Source organism: Cyanistes caeruleus, chromosome 11 (assembly GCF_971803275.1).
Source record: "Cyanistes caeruleus chromosome 11, bCyaCae1.hap1.1, whole genome shotgun sequence".
Taxonomy (NCBI): Eukaryota; Metazoa; Chordata; class Aves; order Passeriformes; family Paridae; genus Cyanistes; species Cyanistes caeruleus.
In genome coordinates, this window is record NC_141711.1 from 12,189,867 (window position 1) to 12,214,520 (window position 24,654).

Consider the following 24,654-nt stretch of genomic DNA (forward strand, 5'->3'; position numbering starts at 1 on the left):
CACACAGTCTCCAAACAGGGAGGAGACTTTCCTTCCTCAAACTTGCTGAAAACTATGTGAGTGACTCATTCAATGTCCTTCTCTTGAGTCAGCACTGAAATAGAGCTCCAGAATTCCCTCTGATTTACAGTGGAGATAAAAGACTGTAGGATTGTTGGTCTTGTTAAAGGACGATCTGTGACTGATCCCCTGAGGATGTCTCACCACTAAACCCATGTAACTCTTGCACAAACCAAGGCTGCATTCCTATCCTGTGCTCCAGCCCTTCTCTCCCTGGGTTCAGACCTGTTGGAGCCCAGCTTTACCATGTCACACACAGGAGGGAAGGTCATGTGGCTGCAAATTCCATTTGCACAAAGTAAACAGGTAAATAAATTCTAATACTGAAATCAGTTTTAATCAATTCATTAGTTAGTAACTTGTCTTCTAACGCAGTAAAGCAGAGTGTAGCAGGTTCAGAAGTTGTAGAGTGCTGAAATTTGGAGTTAGGCTGAATGAAAGACTATGTACAATACAAATCAGCTTTCTGTTGTGATGTAAATTTATTCTCGTAATTTTTACCATTTATTCATCCCAAAAGACATATTGCATATTTGGAACATTTTTAAAGTAAGAGCCACTGTATTCAAGACAAGTAGTTTTGTCACATCAAAACTGATGACATACTCAATAAAATTATTTTCCAGAGCAAGAACTCCTTACAAGAAATATAAATAGAATATAAACTTCATAAATGATCTAGCATGAAAAGATTAAAATAGCAAATTCATTCCATACTGAAGGCGGTACTTTACCACTCATAGTGTGTGTGCGGTGTTCCTAAAAAAAAAAAAAATCCATGTCCCAACAATGGGTACTGAAACAAATACAGGTAAGCTTTTGGTTACATTTTATTCCAACAGAACAGAATGAATGGATGACTTCACTCTTTTGTCTCAATTTACTGACTAATAACGGTCAGGTAATAAAACATTGCTTTTATTTAACCCAGGCTTTGGATTTGTTCATCAGACACGATGAAGGGATGACACGCTTTGGCAGTACATTGGCATTTTCAATGTCTCACCTGACATAACACAGGAATTACCTCTCCCTGCCAACATCTCCATTCCCACAGCTGAGAACCATTTACCCAAGAATCTCAATTACACCTTCACTCTCACTCTCATGGCTGCTAAACACCCGTGACCATGTCCTGATCCACCACATGCAAGCGCAATCCCAGAACAGCACGGACACACATCCACATCCCTCGGTGCCTCGGAGCTGAGGCACAACCAGCTCTGGAATGATGCTCACTGAGCACACCGAGAAACTCAGTCACATGAACAACCTTGAATTTGAAATGCTTGGAGAGGGCAGTGTCAGTAATGTGCAAACAACATGCTGGGGGCTGAGGGAAGAGAGTAAATGTCTGATCCTGGGAAAAGGACTGGCTTTGCTTCACTCTAAAATGTAAGCAAATCATAGAAAAATCTATGGGAAGCAATCAGCAAAAAATTCAAGAATGTAAAATATTTCATACCTGTCAAAGCATTTAGAAAATAAAATTTCCCTTTTCAAAGTTTTTTTTTAAAAAATGAGTTTATTAGTGTTATTAAACCAAGACTTCTGTAAGTTATGACATTCCAATAAAAGACTGCTACACCACTATCTATCACTGTAACTAATAATGCAGGTTACAGAACAGCTGTCAGTTTGTAAAAACTAAGTGAAGGAATTATTCTATGAATATTTTCCCTACTGTGCTTCATGGATCAGTTTTTCTCTCAGTACTGTTCAACAGTGTATGATCAATAGTCAAGAATAAAGCTTCAGGAGCAATCCCTATAAAACCTGAAGGGAAAAGAAACCCTGTCAATGCTGTGCTGAACAGTCATGGGAACAGGCTGCTGCTTGGGCCTGCTGCCCACAGTGGTTTTCACCAGACAATATTGCAAAGTCAGATACCACAGGGTGCACCTCATACTGGGGTGATATGAGGAGTACAGTGATTTGATTGACAAGGTTAAAATCTAGAAGTTGGAAGTCAAGTGAATCCCCAAAAAAAAGTTCTGGTAGACAATCTAATAAGAATACCAGAGCAGGATATAAAGCTTATTGTCTCTTCATATGATGTTAATAGGTAGTAGCTGTAAGGACATGTTCTATTCTGGCATCTACTCTTCAAAAGAGAACATTTGGAAAATTAAAAATTGTTTAAAAAGCTGACAACAAAAACTAGAGGGATGAAGAAAAAAATTTAAAAATTCAATCCATTCATATAAAGTAAGACTGGAAGGTATGATCATGGTATGTCAAATCCCTGGATCAGGACAACATTTGCAGCAAAAGAACATCCTCCAAGAGAGACGTACTGCAGCTCAATTTTTGGAAGCCAAAGGAAGATGAACTCAAGCAGAGGGTTGGGGATTGGTTTGGGGTCTTTTTTTGAGAGAACAGTAGATGCTCACGTACCTTATCTACACAGGCAACTGATCCTTTTTCTGAAGTTCTTAAAGCAAGAATTCTTTTTTTTCTAACAAATGCTGAACTTTTTGATGTTCTACTGCTGCTGATGAAATCAGACTGAAGTTTTATGACTTACGATATTCAGATTAGTGATCAGATGAGTTCCCCTTACCTTTACAAATGGGAACTTGAGCCTGTAATGTCCCTTCCCATCAAAACCTGTGTTTCAACTGCTGATTAACTTCTTCTGCTGGGAGCCTTTAGTTGGACACTGGTAGCACCCAGCTTTTAAGCAGGAATGGGTGCAGCCCCTCTCTTCCAAGCAGAAGAACTTGGCTCTGTTGGACAAACCTCTGCTCACTTTCAACAAGCTGGTACAAAGTAAAAACCCAGGAAGCCCAGAAAATAATCCCCTATACTGCAGCCTAATTCCCCACCAGAGAAGAAAGAGGAATTCTGTGTTGATAAGCATGTGCAAAGAGGGACTGGGATGAAAAAAATCTACTGGATCTGAGGAATTCAATGCAGCTGTTTGCAGGAAGCAATCACCCTTCAAACAGACACAGAGGTATATGCAAGAGAGAAGGAAGGAATATGGCTTCTAATTCTGTTATATGATCAATTGCTATTATTAATGGAGACTCAAAATTTTGAGACAGTTGCTAATGAAACACTAATGGTGGATGAACAGCCAGAGGGAAGAAAAGGCCTCTGGTGAAATCCAGCCAGCCCCACTTGCAGAGCCAGTGCAAAGGACAGAGGCTTCCCAAAAGCCATAGTGGTGACCTGGTGTTTTAAAGCACTCAGATGCTGCTGGTGGAATGAATTCAGCAGTGGATTTTTCATGGAGAAGATTCAAGCTGAAGAAATGATTCTTGCAAGTGGCAGAACCCTATGGATTAAGGCAGGAGACATTCAAAATCTTACATAAAGCACACAAATCTGGAACAGGTAACATACTCAGAAGACTTGATTAGAAAAATAACATAGGGATATAACCCACAAATACACATGCAGGTGATTGATTACCTTTGCTTCAGCTATCAGTCATCTGATACTAATTCTGTTTTATGAGAACTTTTGCAATATATATTGTGCAGGCTCACAATTCTCCATTTAGCACCAAAAAATCCAGACATTCTGCAGAAAGGATGAGGCAAAGACTCTGGAAGAACGCATTTAATTCAGCTACAAGAAACAGGAAATCACACTATATTTTTCACATATTTATATTTTTAAATAAAAGGCCTGCTATTGTAGTCCCCATGTAGGTAAATTCTTTCAGAATTTAAAAAAGGTGCCTCCCTCAAGACACCAGTACAAACCTGAAGAAGTGTTCAGATAGTCTAAGATTTATACTGTATCTTCCAAATTGAACTAGCAACTGATAAAACAAACTCTCTAACTTTGCTACTATGAGGAATCTTTTTAAAACCTGAAACTTCAGTGCAAGCTCAGATGACTTGTTTTACAAGTGGAGCATCTCACGCATGTGAAAAGCTGCTCGGTATAGTAACTCCAAGGCTTAGCTAATCAAGCCTTACAAAAGAAAGAACCTAAATATGAATGTAGAAGAGCACACAGATTTACCATTTAAAAAAAAGCAATAAAAAAACCAGAAAGGTTTGTGCAAGGAGTCCTTGCAAAATAACTCCACTTGGTGTTTTAGTATTGAAGCACTGAAGAACAGCAGCTTCCCAGTTACCCAACTCTTCTCCAGGGATTCTCACAACGCAAGAGTGAACTGTGCATTTTAGCTCATTCCTCATCATTTTGAACATGCACATGTCAAGAAGTCCTGGAAAAGGCACTGTATTAGGGAACCACGGGTATACTTGTAAGCACAAACCCCCATGCAATGTGTACTATGCACCTGTGTATATAATATAAATATGCATACATGCACATAATGGAATTAGAAGTATTTCTCCTTTAATACAACCATGTTGGGCCTCAAACTGCAGCTCTCTGATGCACTAAAGATTCTGAAAACACAACATTTGTCTTTAACACAAGGACAAAATTAGGCCCCAGGCAGAACTGCTGTGGTGCAGGGCTTCCCCAGCTGTCCCTAGGGAACCTGGCACCTTCCCTGCTGCCAGTGGGGAGGGACCCCTGGCTCTGCCAGGCTCCACCTGCTCACACCAACTGGACATGCTACCAGCAGGGAGGAGGGAAGGGAATCCACTGCAAAAGAAACAGTAGCTGAAAGAGGGACAAAGAGGGAGTTAGAGATACTAAAAAGGTGAGCAGGCAGCATCAGGCTCCCTTCCCCCAGCAGGGCTTTCCTCTATTGCCCAGGACCTGCAGCCACTGCTCCTCCCGTGTCACCACCCCTGCCATGGGCACATCCACCCTGCAGCTCAGAACACCTTTTCCTCCTCCATGGCAATAAGTTCCCAAGCCTTCAATGACTCCCTCCTACCCCCACTTCCTTCTGAAAACCACAGAGGGATCAGCTAGACCAAAACTTAAACCAGTGCAAATGTGAAATAAAAGGTAAAAAAAAAAAAAAAAAAAAAAAAGTCTTTTGCTCTTACTGTACATGCTGCAGACATTGTGCCTAGTAACTGTGGCAATATCTAGTGCAAAAGAAACTTAGCATGAATCTCTTGTTTTCAAATGACATTCAACTCAAACATGCATAGGGAGAGTATTATTTTATTAAATCATGCACATCACGTGTGTTAGTGCAAATAGTTTAATCTGTACTCCAGAAATTCTATTGTATTTTTATATCTTTACAAAATAGATTTAAAACAATTAATTACTTAAAAAAATGTAATTCTGAAGTTAAGCATTTCAGAACAATATTTGCAATAACCTATATACAAGAGGTACTAAGTACCACTGGCATACGAGTGTTCTGTGGTTGGGTGGCTTCCTGCAACTGAAAAGGATGAAAAGGATGAAATGAATGAACTAAATGACAATAGTTATTTCCTACAAGTCACTTGTGGACTATTTTCTCCAACTAATAATCCTCCCATTAGCAAATCCCATGTAACTTAAGATAGAACCCTTTAATTAAAGGACAATGACCCTTAAAACCTCACAAAGTAAATTATATACTAAATTTCTATTTAAATATTGAAACTATCTGTCGATTGCCATAACATTCTTTAAAGCCAATTGAATTGCTGAGATTACCTCCCTATTTTGAAGTTTCCTTTAGCAGAGTCATTTTACTTTACCATTCTTAAAAAAATTATTTACGTCTTTAATAAACTTTTTTGACAGAACTGTTGAGCTGAACAAGACAACTACGGTCTACATTTAATTCAGCACTAACTACAGTGATTCCCACCAAAAGTCAGCAAATAGCAATAGTTATAGTACTTAGATAAGGAAAATAAACTTTGTAATGGGGACCACTGCATCATACTTACAGCCATGTGATAAGGAGCCACAAAATTTTACTACCAAATTAAAATCATCTTCACCTGACAATACTTCATCAGGTATATGATTCTAATTTTGTAGTATTTTATGTATCTAGACTTTCTCAGCTGATCACAGACGTACTGTAACAGTTCTCGTAATAAAGTTACGTCCACAAAAGCTTATTCTAAAGAGCTTCTCCAGCTCAAGTCAGAAAGTATCAAATGACTGAAAAAATAAACTGATACATGTGATATGTGAGAAGGTATTCATACTTTTAAAGAACATATCTCTTTAAATATATGAAATTTAATAAATTACATTCAAACTAAAGTTAACGTAAGTTGAATCACTGCACTATGTCCATCAAATGACCAAGTACTTGCTCCCAGAAACACCTTAGTTCACTCAAGAACACACACAGGCTTACACTCGCACACGCGCACACTAAATACTTTAGGCTGGTCTTCACCATCAGTATCTCTATCTCTTTAAGGCTGGACATGAATTATTTTTATTCCCAAAACCCATTAATAAAGCAATCCTTATGAAAGAAAAATATGCTTCCTTCGAAAGGCGTGGTAAGAGAAATTTTCTTAAGTCTTGTTCCCAACAGCTCAGTGACTAACAGCAAGTAAAATGACACGCTAGTTTAAAAAAAAATAGATCATACTGAAAGGCACTGAGCACACTGCATCTGTTTCCCAAGTATCTGCAAGGTTACTTGGCTTGGATGTCCAAATCAGTATCTTCCTCTTAAGTCTAGCAATCAGATTCTAAAGTCAGTGTCCACAACCCTAGCCATTAGCACAATTTGGTACCAAGAAGCCTGCTTTAGGCCACCATTATAGTATTCAGAATCCAAACATACTAATTTAAAACTTGCATGAAGTTGTAAGCAAAAATATTGCTCACAGTATGATGAATCACAATTTTATTCCCTCTTTATAGACAGATACATTTTATACAGTTTAAAGCAAATGACCCTACTGCTGTTCTCACGCAGAGCTGTGCTGTATTAAGAGGTAAAAAGGAAGAGAATTAATCTGTTTTCCCTCAGTATATGAATGTTGCCAGCTTCTAAAGGGAGGACGGTGTATGGATTCAACAACAGTTCTCATGGAGAAGCTCTGGTTAGGCCTGGGTACAGCACCACGGCTGTTACAGCAACCAAAGCTGCCATCACAGGCATCCAAGGCCATTGTCTCTGTGTGGAGAGAAAAAAGAAATCAATATCATATTTGTTCTAATTCATACTAATCAGTTTACCTCATGGTTCCTGCAAGTCCTGAGTACCTGTTGATAGGCATCACTACAATGTCACCCGCGAGCCCTGCTGCAGGCTAGTCCTGACTTGGAGCACCACAGCAAACCACCTTCCTCCAGCACAGGGAACTCCACACCTCTTCGTGACTGAGGATCGTCTGGAGGAGTTTTGGCAGCTCCGTATTTCCAGCTTTGTTACTGTACACACCTCACAGAAATCTGCCACTGAACGTGCAAAGGCTTGAGATGTTTAAAGCATCGCTCATGCCAAGTCAAGGCTAGACAGAGGTTTATGCACATCCTTAACTTTTCACCGTTTAAATCCAGATCTGTGACTTCGTTTGTAGCAGATCCTAACAACACCATTTTTAACAGACTCTCACAACATTGCATGACAACAATGGCATTTTAAGAGGAGGACACACTGAGAGACAAGAGAAAATGCAAGCTGAGAGTTCAGGATACAAACCAACCACCTATTTCTTGTCTTTTTTTTTCCATCTTTCCATCAGTAATAGTGAGAAAAATTAAAATGTTTAGAGTCAGAGAGGAATTTCTTAGTCCATAGACAGGAACCAAAGCTTGTTGAATTTTATTATTAGAGGCAAACTCTTCATTTTTCACAGTTAATTAAGCAATTAAGTTTTCTTACAAGCCCTAGCATCGCAGCATTGTGCAAAAGGCAGCCCATTTGCTGAAGACAAACTGAGACCGAGTTAGAAGAGGCACGTTCAAGCACCAGTTAGAACAAAATTAATTGTTAGAATCAAAGAAATCACAGAGATGTTAAATGATTAGTGGATTGCTCAGCTTGTCAGTGTCAACAGAATGGCATATTAAATGAAGGGTTTGCTTCAGGTAAAGGAATACCTGTGAGCATTTCACCATGCAGTATTTGATACAGAAATGGCACAAACAGGTGAGAGGGACAAACATACATTGACTGAACAGTAGTGCTTGTACCTTTCGCTACCACAATGGGCCGTAACACCAATACAGGAAAGCCAGGATTAGGCCGATGAATACGGCTGGGACGGGTTGTAATATGGAAGGCTAAAGAAGGGAAGGGATATTAAAAATCACTTTGTGCTATAAATCAATCATGTAAAGATGATTTAGAGAGGGGAAAATAAGTCAGTAAGTTTTGTTTTAATTGAAATGTATTAAAGACATCTAACACATTACAGCATTATCTAATCTGGTATACAAAGTTAGTACACCATTCTACTCAAATGAACATGGATGTTTGAAAATTAAGGGAAGTAAGCAGAAAATGTTCCAAGAAACCTCTTCTCACAACTTGGAATTTAGCACTTGAAAACAATATGAATGTTAAACTGATTTGCCTGTATCTTATTTATAGTTGGTTTTAGTTTTTCTACATAGGAGGAAATCCTATTTGGATTCCTTGAGAGAAAGACTCACATCAAATACTGGATTTTTCAGCTATTTCTTCATTCCTTGCGAGTTAGCCTTTTCCATTTTCCATCACCAGCCTCCGGAAAAACAATCTTTTTTCCTCCATTAGTGAAACAATTACAGCTATGTCCACAGGTAAACCCAGTAGTTCAGACATTTCTGTGAGATTGTAACATGACTGTACAATCCATACCCAATTATTAAAAAGCAGAGAAGCACATTTCTATCAGAGATGCCACGAAGCTCAGCATCTCTTCCAGGTCAGCAGCCTTGTGACCAAATGCAATTCTGAAAATTGATCAAATGCTGCAGCTGGCCAGACTGCAGGGTTCATCCAGCTTATGGCCTCCTCAGAACCATCCACACTTCTGCTCTGCTATGTTCTATTCATGGAAACTACTGCACATTCTGGATGGAACAGCCTCTATCTGTGATATGAAAGATTAAAAGCAAAGATGGACCTACATGATTTTTAAGCTGTCCTTGGAAGACATCTGCTTTCTCTGTGTCCTACTCTATATATTTGTGCACACACAAAGACACACAGAGGTTAAGGTCAAACCATGCCAAATATTTTTAAAACTGTTTGTGCTGAAGCTACCTTGATTTTGTTCAGTCAAATAAATAAACAAATGATAAATTCATGCTTAACTTTTCTAAAACAGTGTGATTAGTAAGTAAAACCTCATCCTGTTATGAATTTGTAGGAATCACTTATTCATAGAACCTCCAATATGGTTCAAAACACAGGAATATTAGAATGTATTCCAGTCTTGTTCAATTAAATTGTTTTCAATCAAGTCAAATACTGAACAGAAAAATTATGTGTAACTATTGAAGATGTTTTCATGCAAGATTATTTTTGTGACACAGGTGCCACGAATCACAGTGCCACCTTCCCACAGAAAGCCTGTTGGCAGAAATAATCACAGCAGTGCTCAAGAAAGTGCCAGAGGTTTAAATCAACCAGAGCAGTTGATGATCTCAAACCATTCACATCATTAAATCTGTTGTGTAAAGCACGTCAGGAAGTAACCAGTGACTACAAGCATGCAAACACAAGTGTTTCACCACACCGCTAAGCACTTCAAAAACACAATACTGCAATCTTTTTTAAAAGTAAAACTTAAATTTAAAACTTAATATTTAAATTATATCCCAAATGGAATACAGAAGCCTAGTCTAACATTTGTTGGTTCACTGAACAATTCTATAGATTTTCTTTTTGGTAAGTTATACACATTCTTGGCAAATGAAACCAATGATAAATATTCATCACATTCAATGAGATCACCTCCAAATGATTAGAGTTTCCCCTCACAAACTTATCAATACATAACAAATCTCCCTATTGTCAAGGAGCATTTAACTAAGTGCTTCAACAAAATTGTGCATCTTTTATTAGAATATGAAGATATGTAAACTCAGACACAGATGGGCTGCAAAAAGGAACAAATCCCACAGTGGGAAGTCGCCTTCTGTCCTCAGAAATGGAGTAGCAGATAATGATTCCAGCATAAGGGGGCAATGGTACTTGAAAAATTTGACCTTGGAACTCAGCCCAGTATCCATGATGTTTGAAACAATCCCCAAGATGGATATGTTTTACATTACTAACTGTGAGTAATGTTCGGTGAGCAGTGAGTTTGCCCTTATATGGAGGATGCTCTTCATCACACCCTGACCTCCAGGTTTCAACTGTCACAATTAACTCCTCTTCTGCAAGCAGATTTTGGCAATTGCTGTGGTTTCTGCTTTCATTTTAATACTCACCTCTAATTCTCCCTAAAATTTCCTTTTAGTTTTTTCACTTTCATCAGGTGCTCCAATTTCCTTCACAGTATTTTGACCCTTTACTATCCCCCTTTTCCACTGATCATTTTGATTCTGAGGTTAATGTTTTTAACAGAGCAGAAAATCTCACATTCACAATTATTTATTCAGTATGATCTCTTCTATAAAAATGGGGTGAGGTTTTAGTCTGGTTGGTTTTGACTTTAAGTGAGTCAAGTAACTCAGCATTATCTGAGCACTGCACAAAAATTCTAAGCAAGAATCAAGTTCCAAGAGAATTATGAAATTATATTCCTGAAAATATGGCTGAAAAAAGTGTGAAAGGCTTTGAATTCTTTACATCTTTGACAGCTCCATGATGTTCAAGGTTTATATTCAAGAATTGATTATGGCAAGGTTATTAATATAAACTTTAGGCATCCAGCAGCCAACTGATTTAGAGGATGGGATCCATAAAACTTTCTTTGTAGCTAGGGAAACAGTTTGCTGAAGTCTGTTACAGAGCACTCATTATCCTCCTGTTTTGTACTGTGCATTACAGGAGCTGTTCACCCTGCACTGACCACAGAACAGGAAGACAAAACCAGCCCTCCCAGGGTAGCAAGGGAGCTAAAGTAAGGCTATGACCACCTTATAATGTGTCTGCCGTACCCTTAAGGTTTGGAAGATTTCAGAATCTCAGTGAAATAAAAAGTTGTCCCTAGCTGGGAACCCAGTTCTAATGATAAAACCTCTCAAATAAATTGAAAAATCAAAAATACTGTTTGCATTAGTGAATAGAAAGGACAGTTCAACTGTACTGTTTAAAGCATGAGCCCATCAGAAATAACCATGGTTAAGAAGCATAAGCAAGAGTAAGGAGGGAACATCCATTGCAATAAATACTAATGAAATGAGAGTAGCTTGAAAAGGTTTTCTCAGTTCATCTGGATACAGGTTTGTCAGCTTTTACTCCTGTATCATTTTTTGAAATCAGAAAATTTTACTTGGTTCTGGTTCACTAATATTTAAGCCACATGTTTTCAAGAGAGCAGGTATCTGAGGACATACTTAAAACTGTCAAGCAACTGTAAATTTAACTTTCGTGTGTAATTGTAACAGTGTAATGATCTGCAAATCTGCACAGGTAGGACCAGAATGGAATTTTGCATAATATGGTACACAGCTTTTATTTTAAAGTCCATCCTTTTCTATTTGACTCTTCCATATTCCTTCAATCAACAGGACTGCCAGTGTCATAACCTGACTTCCCCACACATTTGGTACAGACTTACATTGTTTCCTTTTTCTTGTAGCAGCTTCAGGTTTTCTTTACATTGTTTGAGCTCTTCCGTGAGTGACTGGTTTTGTTGTTCAGCCACCTCATACTTTGCCTTCAGCTCGGAGAGCACAGTCTGTGTTCTTTCATACTAAAGACAAAGAGAGAACAATCTGTGGACCCCTGAATGCACATGCTGACATCTGCTGAGCACACAGCTCCCTTTTCTGTCATCTGCCTACGCTAACTTGCCTTGCATCAGTGCACTCTTCATAAAAGCAGGGTAGAATTTAGATTTCCTTTTTTTCTAAATTAATTTTTTTTGCCCAGTTTGGCAGGGCTGGGACTACTAAACCCAAGGAAATACAAAGTAAATGCAAAGCCTTAATTAATCTTAAAAACATTGAGCCTTGTTACTGTCATGCCATAATCCTCAGTGTGTGTCAAGTACAAACAGTACTGGGAATGTGACATGTTCCTACAGAATGGGTAGCTTTCCCTTTTTCAAACCCACATTCCATTTTTTCTATTCTAGCAGTCCTCCTGACTGGGCTTAGTAAGGACAGAACTAATGACTTTCAGTACTGGCACTCACCACAGATTTAGATGAGGCATCTTTACAAATATGATCTGATTACAAAACAGAGATTAAGACAACTGGGATTTTCAGATTCTGGGAATTGTAAGGAATGTGACATGGATGAATTAACCACAGAGCAAACAAAAGGACTGCAAAAAAACTAAGAACAATAACTGGGGAAACATTCAAAACACCCATAAGAGGAAGCAAGTAAACGTTGGAGACTATGGCCTTCTTCCAGACATAATCTTTAGAGGCCAGGCAGATTAAATACATGCTCAGAATGCTGGCTCCTCCTTATGCACTTACAAATCCACTAAGATAAAAGGAGATCTTTGTAAAGAATGTGTAGTCCCATTGCCAAATAAAACAGTTCAAATCTAACTGGGAAGATTAGACTAAAAAAAGAATGAACTTTGACTCATAACAGATAAAGAAACCCTGGACCATGCTGTTCATGAAGACTGAATAATGATTTACCTGTCTGAACATCTTAAAAGTAAATTCACTACAGTAATGCATGTAAGTGAAGTTCTCAAAGAATACATGTATTTACCTGAAGTCTTCCTTTTTAGATTTCACTCCCAGTTTATATTTACTTAGTTAGCATTTAAATTGCTTGCAATACACATATGAAAAAAATTCTTTACTAGAAAACTTTCCCTTTTCTTTTAGTTTAAAAAGGTCAGTCACTGGGCACTACTTTCTTGCAAAATGCAAATATTTCATGTTACCTCTTTCTGAAAATCTTTTGCTTGACTCTCAGCTTCACTGAGTTGAGTTTTCAGACTGGCTGCATCCCGTTGATGTTTTTCTCTCAAAGATCCCATCTGATTTTCAAGTTCCTTTCGAGACATTTCAAGAACACTTATATCGCTGGTCAGTGCTAAACTCTGTTTCTGCGAGCTGAAAAACAAAACCCAATTGATTCCTTACACATTTTAAATTTACATAAACAGGCACTTTTCACCCTTGAAAGCTTAATACATTGTTTTTGAAATGTAAATATCAGCTTAGAGGAATCACAGAAGTACAGGCCAATATGTCTCCTGATACAGGGTGCTGACACAAAAGGCTGTCCATGGTATTGCTTTTAAACATATGTCTACAACTTGCTGTGTATGATTAACACTCAGTATCTCTTTTGAGAGGAAAAACCACCACCACCAAAACTCTTCAGCTGCTGTGATACCTCCTAGACAAACCACTGTGCCCTTACCTAGAAAGCTCCTTCTCTTGTCGCTGAAGTTCAGATGTAAGTGAAGTATTTTCCTTCCTCAGTTTAACACATTCAGCTTCCAGGGCAATCCACTCTGCCTTCAACTTTTCAAGTTCACCTACAGTTAATAAGTTAATTCAATTAAGTAAAATTATTTCAGGACTGCTTCAAGGAACACCAGCTAATAAATGGAGGAAAAGCTGGCATCACGCACAAATCTCAAATATACTTGTCACATGAATTCTCTCATGAGCACCTGTAAAACGTTAAAGTATCTTCTACTGTTATGAGGTTTATGACCCAGTGACAGGCAAGTCACTTTTTTCATTAAAGCTTTTTCTAAGGTACAAAGAAGAAGTAGAAAACAATCTTTCAATGGATCAACTCTAGTATTTTAGACAGTGCTAGAAAAGCAAATTTGAAGAAAATAATTTCCAAGGCTTGAAAATAGCAAGAGAATCACTAGATACCATGCGTCTGTTACAAGGAAAGAATGTTTGAAGCAATAAGCTTTGGTGAAACTTTGGTAGAATTAAAAATTCAGGAGCTCCCCTTAATGGGCTGAAATTACAGAGAAGTTACAAAAATCTTCTTGGAAATTTTTGTGTCAGTATGAATCCCTCAAACTGTAAAAGTTTTCCATCTTTTCTAAGTGGAATCACACTTGGTCTACTGATATCAAAGAGTAACCAAATTAATTTAGCCATAACTGATAATAATTGTTTAATGAAGCATGCAAAACGTGTTTTCTAACACCACAAGCCTTGGTACACACACAGAGTAAATGACTACCAAAGGATGGAATGATTTGAGTAACTGGCATTCACCACAGTGAGCAGGATGCTCTGGTAGCCATGCTCTGTGACATCCTTTTGAACAAGTACCTTTCAGGCGAGTGGCCTCTTCCTTCTGCTGCTCCTCACATTGCTGGCACCTGAGCTGAAAACTGGCTTGCAGATTGACAATTTCTTTTTCATAATCTGAGGCATCTTTCCTCCACCGCTCAAGCTCCGTTCGCACCGTTTGCAGCTCCGTTTGCAATGTAGAAATATCTGTGTCTCTTTCTGATGCTGCTTTTTCTGCTACTTTTTGAAGTGACACAATCTCATTTTGAGCACTGACTAGCTCATTTCGAGTGGTTGAAATTTCATTCTCTTTTTCCTTGCGAAGATTCTCAATTTCTTCTTGTAACCTTCGCAACTGAGCTGGAAAGCAGACATGCATGTTAATATTTTTTCAAACTGCATTTACAAAAAACCTAAAAACCTTTCTCAACACCTTGATACTTAACAGGACTAAAGAAGCCTAATGCAATTGAAAAAAAAAAAAAAATTTATCCTGTGAAATGCTGTACCCTTAAAGAGGCAAGTATGTGGGCCATATAATACAGAGAGTCAAAAAGAAATGGAAATTATGCCTGGACAAAGCTTTCTTAGACAAGGCTGTGCCTTGTGTGTGATACCAAAGCAACTTTCCAAAATCTGAAAACGAGATTTAGATCCAGCATCACTGTAAACAAAACAAGTATTAGAGGACAAGGACATTGGGGATTTCAGGGACAAGAGGAAAAGCAAGAAAACTTCTGTCACAAGCCAAACATTTGCAAAGCTACACTGGAAATGTTTGCCTGTTCAGCAGTTAACTTGTGATGTCTATAAATATTTGAGACACAGAATAATTTCCACTCTGTTCTTAACATGCAGTAGAGGAAATACATTTTATTTCTTTGCAAAAAGCATTTTTAAAAGCACAAGATGAATTTTAAATTGAAAGGCACAGCTGCATCATGTATACTAAGCTAGAAGAAGGTCCTTTAGCATTTACAGCTTACTGTAAATGTGCATCAGTCACATATACACAAAGCTACTTGACATTTCTGCATGAAGAAAACCTTAAAAATGATTCCCATCAAAAATCCTTTCATTAGTAAAGACAGCTCTGAGCACCATTTTTCATAAAGACATACACAAGTAGAAACCAGTGCAAACAGTTAAAAAAAACCCTGCAGTACAGAGGAAAGGGAAGTTTGAAAGACCAAGAGAACTGCAGTTATAATACTGACAGGAGCAAAGTGTTTAATTTGCTGTTGTTCTATTTCATTTTTTAAATTAAATATGTAAATCACTTATTTCAATATACAAAAAAGAAATTATTAAATTAATTAAGAAGAAGGCAAAAACTTTGAGAAAAAAAGGTAGACTTCTTACAAGCACTTGAAAACCTAATGTCAGATACTGTAGAGGGTCATTACAGGGTCATTACATTTAAAGTTGTATGTTTCAGAACTAAAGAGCCAAAGAACCAAAACAAGGAGAGCAAAAAGCATGGAGAGGATAACCAAGGCTGAATAACTTTCCTAGGTTACTTGTATTTATTTTTGTCATCTCAATCCATTATAGAACATGATAGGAAGAATGTGAGTGAGTCTTGCTGTAAACTGGTAAAGCATCAGAGCTACTCAAAAGAAACTCGCACCTCCATGACAATTATACTTGATGTTTTTCAGTAGCTACATATGCAGCAATAGAGAAAGAATTCATATACTAGTACAACCTAGAAACTTTGTTGATGCAACTTAGTTGATGTGCAATGAAGAAGAAAAGGTCACCTTTTCTGTGCCCTCCTCTAAACAGGCTCCAGCCTGTACACTAAATACACTAAAGAACTGATGAATTACCCAATTCCCCACATTGAAGGAAAAAGACATAATGTGAAAAAATATGGTAGTTATTATATATTGTAATACTTAAGAGTTATTATAGAAAATAGTAAATGAATTTCATGACAATTCATGTAAGATTAAACAGTCTCTCTGTTCCATAAAAAAAACTTCTGAAGCATGATGGATTTTTAAATATATATAAGCAAAATTATACTTACTACAACCTCATTTGAAAATAATTTCTACAGGCTTACACTAACAGAAAGAAAATGAAGCAGTGGATGAGAAGAACCTGATAGTAAGACAACACATGATGCATCAACAATTGCCTTTCCATGTATCCTTACATTAGAAGATAACACGCCTTAACACAAAGAATTACAACTTGCTAATACAGCAGGTGCCTGAGCAAAGCAATACAAATCATATCTTCCTGATAGTATTTTCTTCAGCAAGCCAAGGTAAACTCCTGCTTCTTGGTGTTGGCAGCATTTCAAAGAAATGTGGGTTTTTATCCTGTGCATGTTGTTGATGAACAACTCTCTCTTTAGATGTTCATGCCTGAAAACAAGCAGAGTCTTGGACTGAAAATCCAAAGACACACAGATTCTAAGTCTGGTTGAGTTGTAGAAATAAACTTACACAGGGAAAATTACTACTAACAATATGGGAATGGTTTCTGAAGCATTGGATATAATTTGAGAGGACAATTAGAAAACTTCCATTACATCTCTTGTTTATGTAAGCCATTACCTCATCTAAATGGAATGCTTTGCTTCTTCCATTTTTTTAAATAAGGAGCAACAAGTTATTTGAATTTCCTTGCTCTACCTATGTGTTCATCTAATGAACCTGACATGTAGAGACACGACCTCAGTTGTTTCTCTGGCACCTTCTCTATCACAAACCAAGCCAACAACACTGGCTGGCCTAAAACATTGATTCCCTGAAAATACTTCTAGAAATGTTCATGAAGCTGCCAGATTTTTTTTTTTTTCTCCCCTGCAGTTCACAGGGGCTGCCAAGGGAGAATCCTGACAACTTTTCCCAAACTGTGAGATGTGTCACACCCTAAAAGTTTGGGAAGCAGCAAAGCATACAGTGAACATCAGAACATTTTGAACTACAAGAGAGAGAGGAGAAAACATCAGCAAGACCTCTCTTGAGAATAGTCCAGAAAAAAAAAAAGTACTGAATTAAGAAGACGAATCCCGCAATTAAGTTTGGCTCTGTCAAGTTTCTACTTTCATTCTCTCTTCTTAGGAGGAGGAAAAAAATTTTTTTTTTTTGCACAGAATTAACTATCAAATATTTCCTAATTTTTGTTACAGCACTTACTGCTTGGAGAATTTTCATTATTAGCTAGATAACACTCAAAATTAAATTGTTCCTTTTGTTCTGAAGATGAGCATTCTGTAAGCGTCTCCTTCTTACAAAAGCAGCAGCAGAAAATGTAAAGATTCTTTGCTGACAGTCACATAAAACAGAGCTATTACAGAAGATTTGCAGTGTAACTAGTGTATGACAAGTACCACATTATCCAACAAACTGCCCAGAAAATAATTTTCTAGGGCTATTTTGACTTCTTAAGAAAGTCAGGACTGTCAGTCCACCTGCCTGTCTGCCCATCTGCCTTCCAGATACTTCTGGGTCCAAAACAAATGGTATTCTGACAAAGATCCCAAGGGATGAAGCTCCTGAGTTTGGCAATAATCAGGCTGAGTAGCTCTTCAAACTAATGCTTGCTCTAAGGGAACTACCACATAATATAACCTTTTTCGACCTTAAGGCTGGACAGACTGTCAGACTCTTGATCAACAAGCTCACTCACGTGCATGGATGAGAAGTTAACGTGATACAGAACATGTGACTCAAGTTATGTAAATCATGGGATTACATCCTTCTGTATCCATTTTGGGCTGAAAAGAGCATGATTGATTATATCAACTTTCCAAAAGGCATGGACGGGGTCTCTGTTGCAGCAACTTTACTGCATGCTTTGATGCTGGATGTGGATCTGGATGAAAAATTTCTTTAAGAGTATCCTATAATGAAATGAAGGGACTGAGTAGCACAAAAACACCTGAAGCTTCTGAGTGCTCTGAAGGCAGTCACAGCGAGAATCCCTGGATCATTCACAACTGGGAAAGACTAACGGGAGATGAAGAAATATCTGTTACATATTATTACACCTTTTGCATTTTCTAAGTAACTATGAGAACCACAGGAATTGAAAGGAAATATTCCACAACAACATTCAAAGACATGGTGAAAGAAATCAGATTTAAAACATGCACTCAACTAAACATTTTCCTTTATTAGTGACTATGATGCCACAGAAATAGTCAAAACTATAGTTTCCCTAAAGAGTGGGGAAAAAAATTTCCTACCTTGCAGAGCATTTATTTGCTTGTTGGATTCTTCAACTTGCACTCGATATGCTTTTCTCTCTTCTTCCAAGAGAGCTACAAATAGAAGTGAAAATGTGCCCAAGAGTTTTTGTTAGTAACATGTATTTCACCTGTGTAATTAATTTTAGTCACAACCTCTCCTAAAATGAAAAGATTAAACAAACATATTACTTCAGGAAATTATCAAAGGTAGTAACTGTGTAAGTAGTTTAATAAAGTTAATACTAAGACGTCATTCCATTATTGTGGTAGTATTACAATTAATTTCAAATTGATATAATCTGTTGCCTGATCCGAAAACTCCGTGTGCGCTAAATGCAAACTGGTGTGGGAGGAAGGAAAAAAAAAAAAAAAGCTGTAAATATAACCCCTAATGAACACTGAACAATATGCAATTAAACTGGACTACACTATTTCCTCTCAAAAACAATAGAGCTACATAGCTGATAGGATGATCTAACAAAGAGCTACCACTGAAGACATTCAATTACATCCATTATCTGACTGAAATAAGGATGAAGTAGAAAAAGTTCAAGTATGCATTCAATACCATGAAAACATTTTTGTTTATCTTGAACTACCTGATATATACAATTTTAATAAATACCCTACAGAACCAAGTCGATCTGGGTCTCACCTTGAAGTTCAAAGCATTTTTGTTTACTTGTTCTAGCTAGCTCTTGGGCTTCAATCAGCTCCTTGTGCAGTTGCTGAATTTCTTGCTTAGCCTCAGTCTCTGATTGTGCACCCTGCAATTCATCTGATAAAAGAACATTTGCTTTGAATTATAAGTTTGTAAAAGAGCTTAATTTGCACTGCCATGTGATGACTGGCAACTGTTTATTCAAATCTTCCAAAGTTAGTTAAACTCAAAACTGGATTAGGCAAATATTAGTAAAAATATTAATATACTTTTTAAAGTAGTAAAAAACATATTCAAACTTTAAAACATTATACATAACACAATATGAAACAAAAATTAACAAGGAAGAATTAGAGAGTTTTTTAAAACACTGTATAAACAGGCGAGGACTTTTGGATTCACAAAAACAAGGAACATCAAGACAACCCTTGACTGTGTTTATGACTTATCTCTTTAAAGGAAGCTGCTCTAAGCCTGTCTCGGTGCACAGGCTCAGGCAAGAGCAGCTATTCCATGTTTCACTACTGCCACCCACCCACCACATAAGGCTCAACCTCCCCCTCTCCCTCTGGGGACCAAAAAGGAAAGGAAAAATTTAGGGAAATTTCCTAAAACAAAATTAAGAAAAAGAAGAAATTCCAGCCTCCTTACTTCATTCAGCAGCCTTAGTGAATACTAAAGTAAATATTGCACTTGATTTTGGTTTTTTTTAATCATATGTTAAAATATTAGGTAAATCTTTAATATTATCATAAATCTGTGTGCATTATTTAAACTCTAAATAAAAACATTTGCTGTTCCCTGTAAGTTTTGTATTAGCTAAAATGCATGTTAAATGCCTCTTGGGCTTACAAGAGATGACTCACAGTCACAGACAAAGTTTCACAGCTGAAGTTTTGGAGGAATTAAAAAGAGGAAAACTATGTATTTGTTACTAAGAGCAGTGTCCTCTAATGGGCACACATCTAGAAATTAGATGTGGGAACACTGCAGCCTGAAGGCATCTGCAAAGCCAGGAACAGCATCCAGCAAAATCTCATTTACTACATTTTCCTTAAGCAGTGTCTGTGCACAAACTAATCTTTCAATAGGCACAAACAGCACTAATAAACTCTGTAGATAGAGGGCTAAAACTTGATATAATGCTTGTTTGATGAGAAAGGTTAAGGAAGAAAATTGGTGAAAGAATTCCAGCTGAGTATCATGGGAGAGGGTGGACAGAAAAGAGTTACACAGTTACCTGGTCAACAAATGTCTGCAACTATAGACTATATGAATTTAAGATAAAGGTTTAGAAAAAATATTACTTTTGTTTGTCATTAATTTGGACCTGTCATTAATAATGAAAAATTAAAAAGAAAGCTATAGCTCAGCTCATCATTCTACTTTTGACATTCATATTTAGCTGTACATGTTTTCAGTAAAGTATTTATAGATTTTTTCCTTGCTCTCTTAAGTAAGGAAATTGTTTACCAAATCATGCTAAAGCCTTAATGCTGCATCTCTGTAAGGGGCTGTTTTTCCTGATTGCACAGTAATGAACTTTTTGAGCACACACATGTGCTTTTACACCAGAACAAAATTATGAGAGCAGAAAGAACAGAGAGGACTACATATTTCATCCAAATACTTTGTTTTATAGTTTATTAGTTCTGAATCCAAGTTTCTCTCTACTGAATGTGTTTTGTTCTTAGTTTCTCATGGATAAAGATTTAGGGCAATTAGACTTTCAATCCTCCTTAATGAGACTTTTCAGAAGAAATGGATGAGGAAGTTGACAAATTATGCTCAAATCACACCTGATAAAGAAGCAGTGTCCCAAATCCAACAATAGACACCCTAAATGAACTTTATGGTGGCAGTGTTTTCTGGTCAATGAAAACACACATCATAAAAGACAGTACTGCTTCAAAAGAGATGAGAGGCTCAATTTTAAGGGACAACATAATCTGTTTAGCAAAGGCACAATCAAGGTAAACTATTTCCTACGTCAACACAAAAGGGGAATTTCCTTGTGCCTAACATGCTTTTAAATCAAAAACCAAAAAATATAAGCACAAGAAAATATTAACTTTTTAGTCTTACCCAAACTAAAAATTAAATGTCTTCTAGTTCAAAACAAATACAATTTTTATGCTAATTCTAGTTTTGAAAAGTATTTCTTCAGTGAGTAGGACTGCCCTATTTAAAATAATAAAACTACTAAATATCATCATGCTTAGAATCAGTTCCCTTAAGAAGCAAATTCACACCATGACTAACTGTCCTAGAGAAGGCTAAGCAGCTACCACTAATTATAAAAAGGTGCCAGAAAGGATTAAATAAAAAAGGTCAAATACTGCAATTTTTTCTACCTCATGGAAAACTTTCATCTGGGATCAGTTTGTTTGCCACATTTTATTTTGTTTCCCACAAAAGTACAGTGAAGCCTCCCTTAACAGTGACTCTAAAGCTAATTTTAAAATTTTTTAAAAAACTTTATTTTTTAACAATTTTAATTAAAAAAAAAAAAAATTATAACAGAAATAATACAGAAGCACATCTAGGCCACGGTCTTAACTGATCCCTTATCTCTATGTGCCTGGCCTGTGGAAGTAACTTTATGAGCAGTCTGGTACTTCTTCAAGCCTCACTTCTGAAAGTTCACTTTCAGAATTTTGCAGGATTTCTCAAGTTATTCAGAAGACAATTTTTAGGGTACTCAGATGAACAACAATTCATTTGTCATGAGACTTTTTTTAGCTTCATCAGATCCACATGAAGGAAACTATCATATATTTTAAATAAAGTTTATTTATTCCGGTTATTCTGCCATAATACAACAGTTCCCAAACTTTCTGAGCTAACAGACTGCTGCTGATTTTCAAAATTCCTTATGTAGATTACCACTGTTCAGCAAACCCTCAGCTGAAAATATTTCCTACTAAGACTCCATGGATCAGTCTTGTAATTACTATGAAAACACAGGGACATTGGTAAGAACAAGATTACCAACCTTCCAATGACATTTATTGCTTCTTTCCAGCTGTTTAACATTTACCTGTCCTTAACTTTGCAATAAGTAGTCACAGTAGCCACAATAAGTAAACAGCCTGTTTAAACAGAAGTGTCCAGGGAACTGTTATGGATGGTTAATAAAACCATTCACCTTGTAGGGGAAAAAACAAAACCAACTAATCTATCACAGCTTCCCCTCTTCCCCTCCTTGCCAGATTCTGACTTGTAGAAACTTGAAACAAATCCTGAATGCATTCAAAAATTTTGATGGAAAATGCTTGGAGGAAACTACAGCAATCAGAAGTCTCACAATTTTCTTGTTCCATTAATTTGTTTTGTAAATTTCAGCAAGACTGCTGCCTTTTACAGTGGCTGTTTCTGCATTCCAAACAGCCGCCAGATCAAAAATGTTCTCACTCTTCCTTAATTATATGGCTGCATAACAAGTCCACTTGAAAACCTTTCTGAGGCAAATAAGATCCTTTTTAGGGCAAAGTCAGGCACATGAAGTAGCTCTCTGAAAAAAAACTCAAACAAAACTGTGGGTTTATAGGCTCTTCATAAAAATTAAAAGGGCAAATGATTCATTGCACAGATATTTTTTAAGGATTTCATGAAAGCAAAATAGGAATGCCCATAAATAGCCTCAAGAGGAAAAGTTGCTGCCAAGCTCAGTTTTATAACCAAAAATAAGACTATTATAACCACTACAAACAACAATCAAATTCTACCTTCTAGCACATGAAGTATGAACATACTTGTTATTAGCTGCAGACATATTTGTTATTAGAGCACACCCCAAAGGGAATCGGATGCCCAGTATCTCAAATACTCCTTTCTAAACTCCTTTCCTGAACTGATGTCCACTGGGAAATATCAAACTTAATTTTATACACTGCCAAACAGCAAAAGTAATTTGTGCAATTTTTGGAAGCCTTTATGTCGTAAAATTAGGGAGTGTAAACAATTGCAGAGAAAAGCTCTTTTACAGGTCTCCTACGTTCCGTTATGGTTTCCTTTCCTTCTGAATCACAAAGAACTGTGACATTCTTGTGATCCCAATAGGAGCATAATTGTACAGATCTTATCAAGTGTCTAATTGTTAAAGAAGCATAAAATGATTTTCAGTAGGCTAAATGTAATAACTAATTAATATGGCACAAAATTCTTCAGCTGATGAATTTGTAAATACCAGCTTGTTAATTAAGTATATGCCTTCAAGGAAAAAAAAAAAAAATTACTTTTATAGCAATGAAGCTCAGAGCTAAGCCTAAGCAATCACTCCAAATACAGTTACAACACAAACTTCCAATCTTGATTGTGTTAAAAGGAAAATCTAAAATCTTGTTTTGATTAACTAATCAGCTGCAAGCTAACAGAAGAATTACTGACAGCGATGGAAGCTTTTGAATTTTTGAAAATTTGACAGTGCTTGAAAAATGTCAGTGATGGACAAATCCCTCCTCTTCACAGCTGTAGTCTTAAATGTGTGCTGATTCTACTTCTCAAGGCAAAGTTATAACATGTAAATTCGTAGAACAGCATTGGTGAGTACAGAGATTAACTTTATACACATTATTTCTATAGCAACACTCCAAAGAGTGCTTTTATAGTACCCAAAGTAGTCATTACTGATATTTAAATTTAACTCTTGCATACTACATGATTAACATCTTTAAATTACAGCATTCTATTTTAAAGCACATTTGATAAAAACCCAGTAGATAAAAAGATTATCCATCTAGATTATGCATCTAAAGCTGCAAAAGTAAATTTGTTTACCTTTTAGAAGAGCTACTTTGACAATAGGTTCATTTAGATCTTGGTCATCCATTTGAGCATCTAAAAAAAAAAACAAACCCACACCTTTCAGAGAGAAGGCAGACTGCAGACAGTTCTCATACACATTTTTTACATGGAGAGAAGATTTTATGTCCTTCTCAATTTACAAGAGTCAAATTATGAAGCCACAAAACAGACAATATTGCTCAAAGCTTGTCTCTAACTCTTCATAATATACTCTTTCAATAAAATACTCATGATTACCTAAATTTAATTCAAACTGATTAGAGCTTACAGAAATCTCAGTTAAACTCATACCTGTAGTGTCGTCGCTGCTTTTTTCTTTGCTTGGGCTAAGGGTGTCGGACAAATCGTTTGATTCTTTGACTCGTGCTTGGTTCTCTGCAAGAGACAAGGAAAAGCAACTACAATCAATAAATGCTTTGTTCATAATTTCTCCTATACACCAAACTACTTCTAAATGTCAGTAGTATACAACTTGGTGCAAGAAACAGTTAAAAACCTGCTGGGTGCTTATTTCTCTGCAAGTCTGGGCTAAAATGGATTCCGCATCCCTGGAGTCATTAACCCAGCCTAGCCTCTAATAAAGGATGCAATTGCCTCGTGCACAGCTTGAATTTGGGTTAATGCTGTGTTCTTGCCAGCTGGAACTATGGAAAAGCTGATTCAATCAGCAAACAAATAAGAAAAGAAAACTAGAACAATGCAGATACTGTAGCAAGTCAGAAAAAAACTGCTGTTAAGAATAAAACCATGCTTCAGTATTTTGG

At 36.9% G+C, this 24,654-nt stretch overlaps 1 protein-coding gene across 49 annotated transcripts in view; it reads right to left on the reverse strand.

Annotated features, from left to right (window-relative positions):
- Positions 1–24,654, reverse strand: part of SLMAP (sarcolemma associated protein) — an 89,374-nt gene that overhangs the window by 5,818 nt on the left and 58,902 nt on the right. For 23 of the 49 annotated variants that reach the window (XM_086846739.1, XM_086846760.1, XM_086846735.1 and 20 more), the window contains 9 exons: positions 24,182–24,265; positions 23,864–23,923; positions 19,079–19,201; positions 18,421–18,495; positions 14,253–14,573; positions 13,369–13,486; positions 12,884–13,055; positions 11,586–11,720; positions 5,097–7,039 (listed from right to left, as the gene is read on the reverse strand). In XM_086846739.1, the coding sequence (XP_086702865.1) occupies positions 6,950–7,039; positions 11,586–11,720; positions 12,884–13,055; positions 13,369–13,486; positions 14,253–14,573; positions 18,421–18,495; positions 19,079–19,201; positions 23,864–23,923; positions 24,182–24,265 (1,178 nt within the window). In that variant the 3' untranslated portion in view covers positions 5,097–6,949. Of the gene's footprint in view, positions 1–5,096; positions 7,040–8,061; positions 8,152–11,585; positions 11,721–12,883; positions 13,056–13,368; positions 13,487–14,252; positions 14,574–18,420; positions 18,496–19,078; positions 19,202–23,863; positions 23,924–24,181; positions 24,266–24,386; positions 24,650–24,654 lie in introns of those variants that run through there. The other 26 variants (XM_086846730.1, XM_086846750.1, XM_086846722.1 and 23 more) reach the window with 7 other exon arrangements.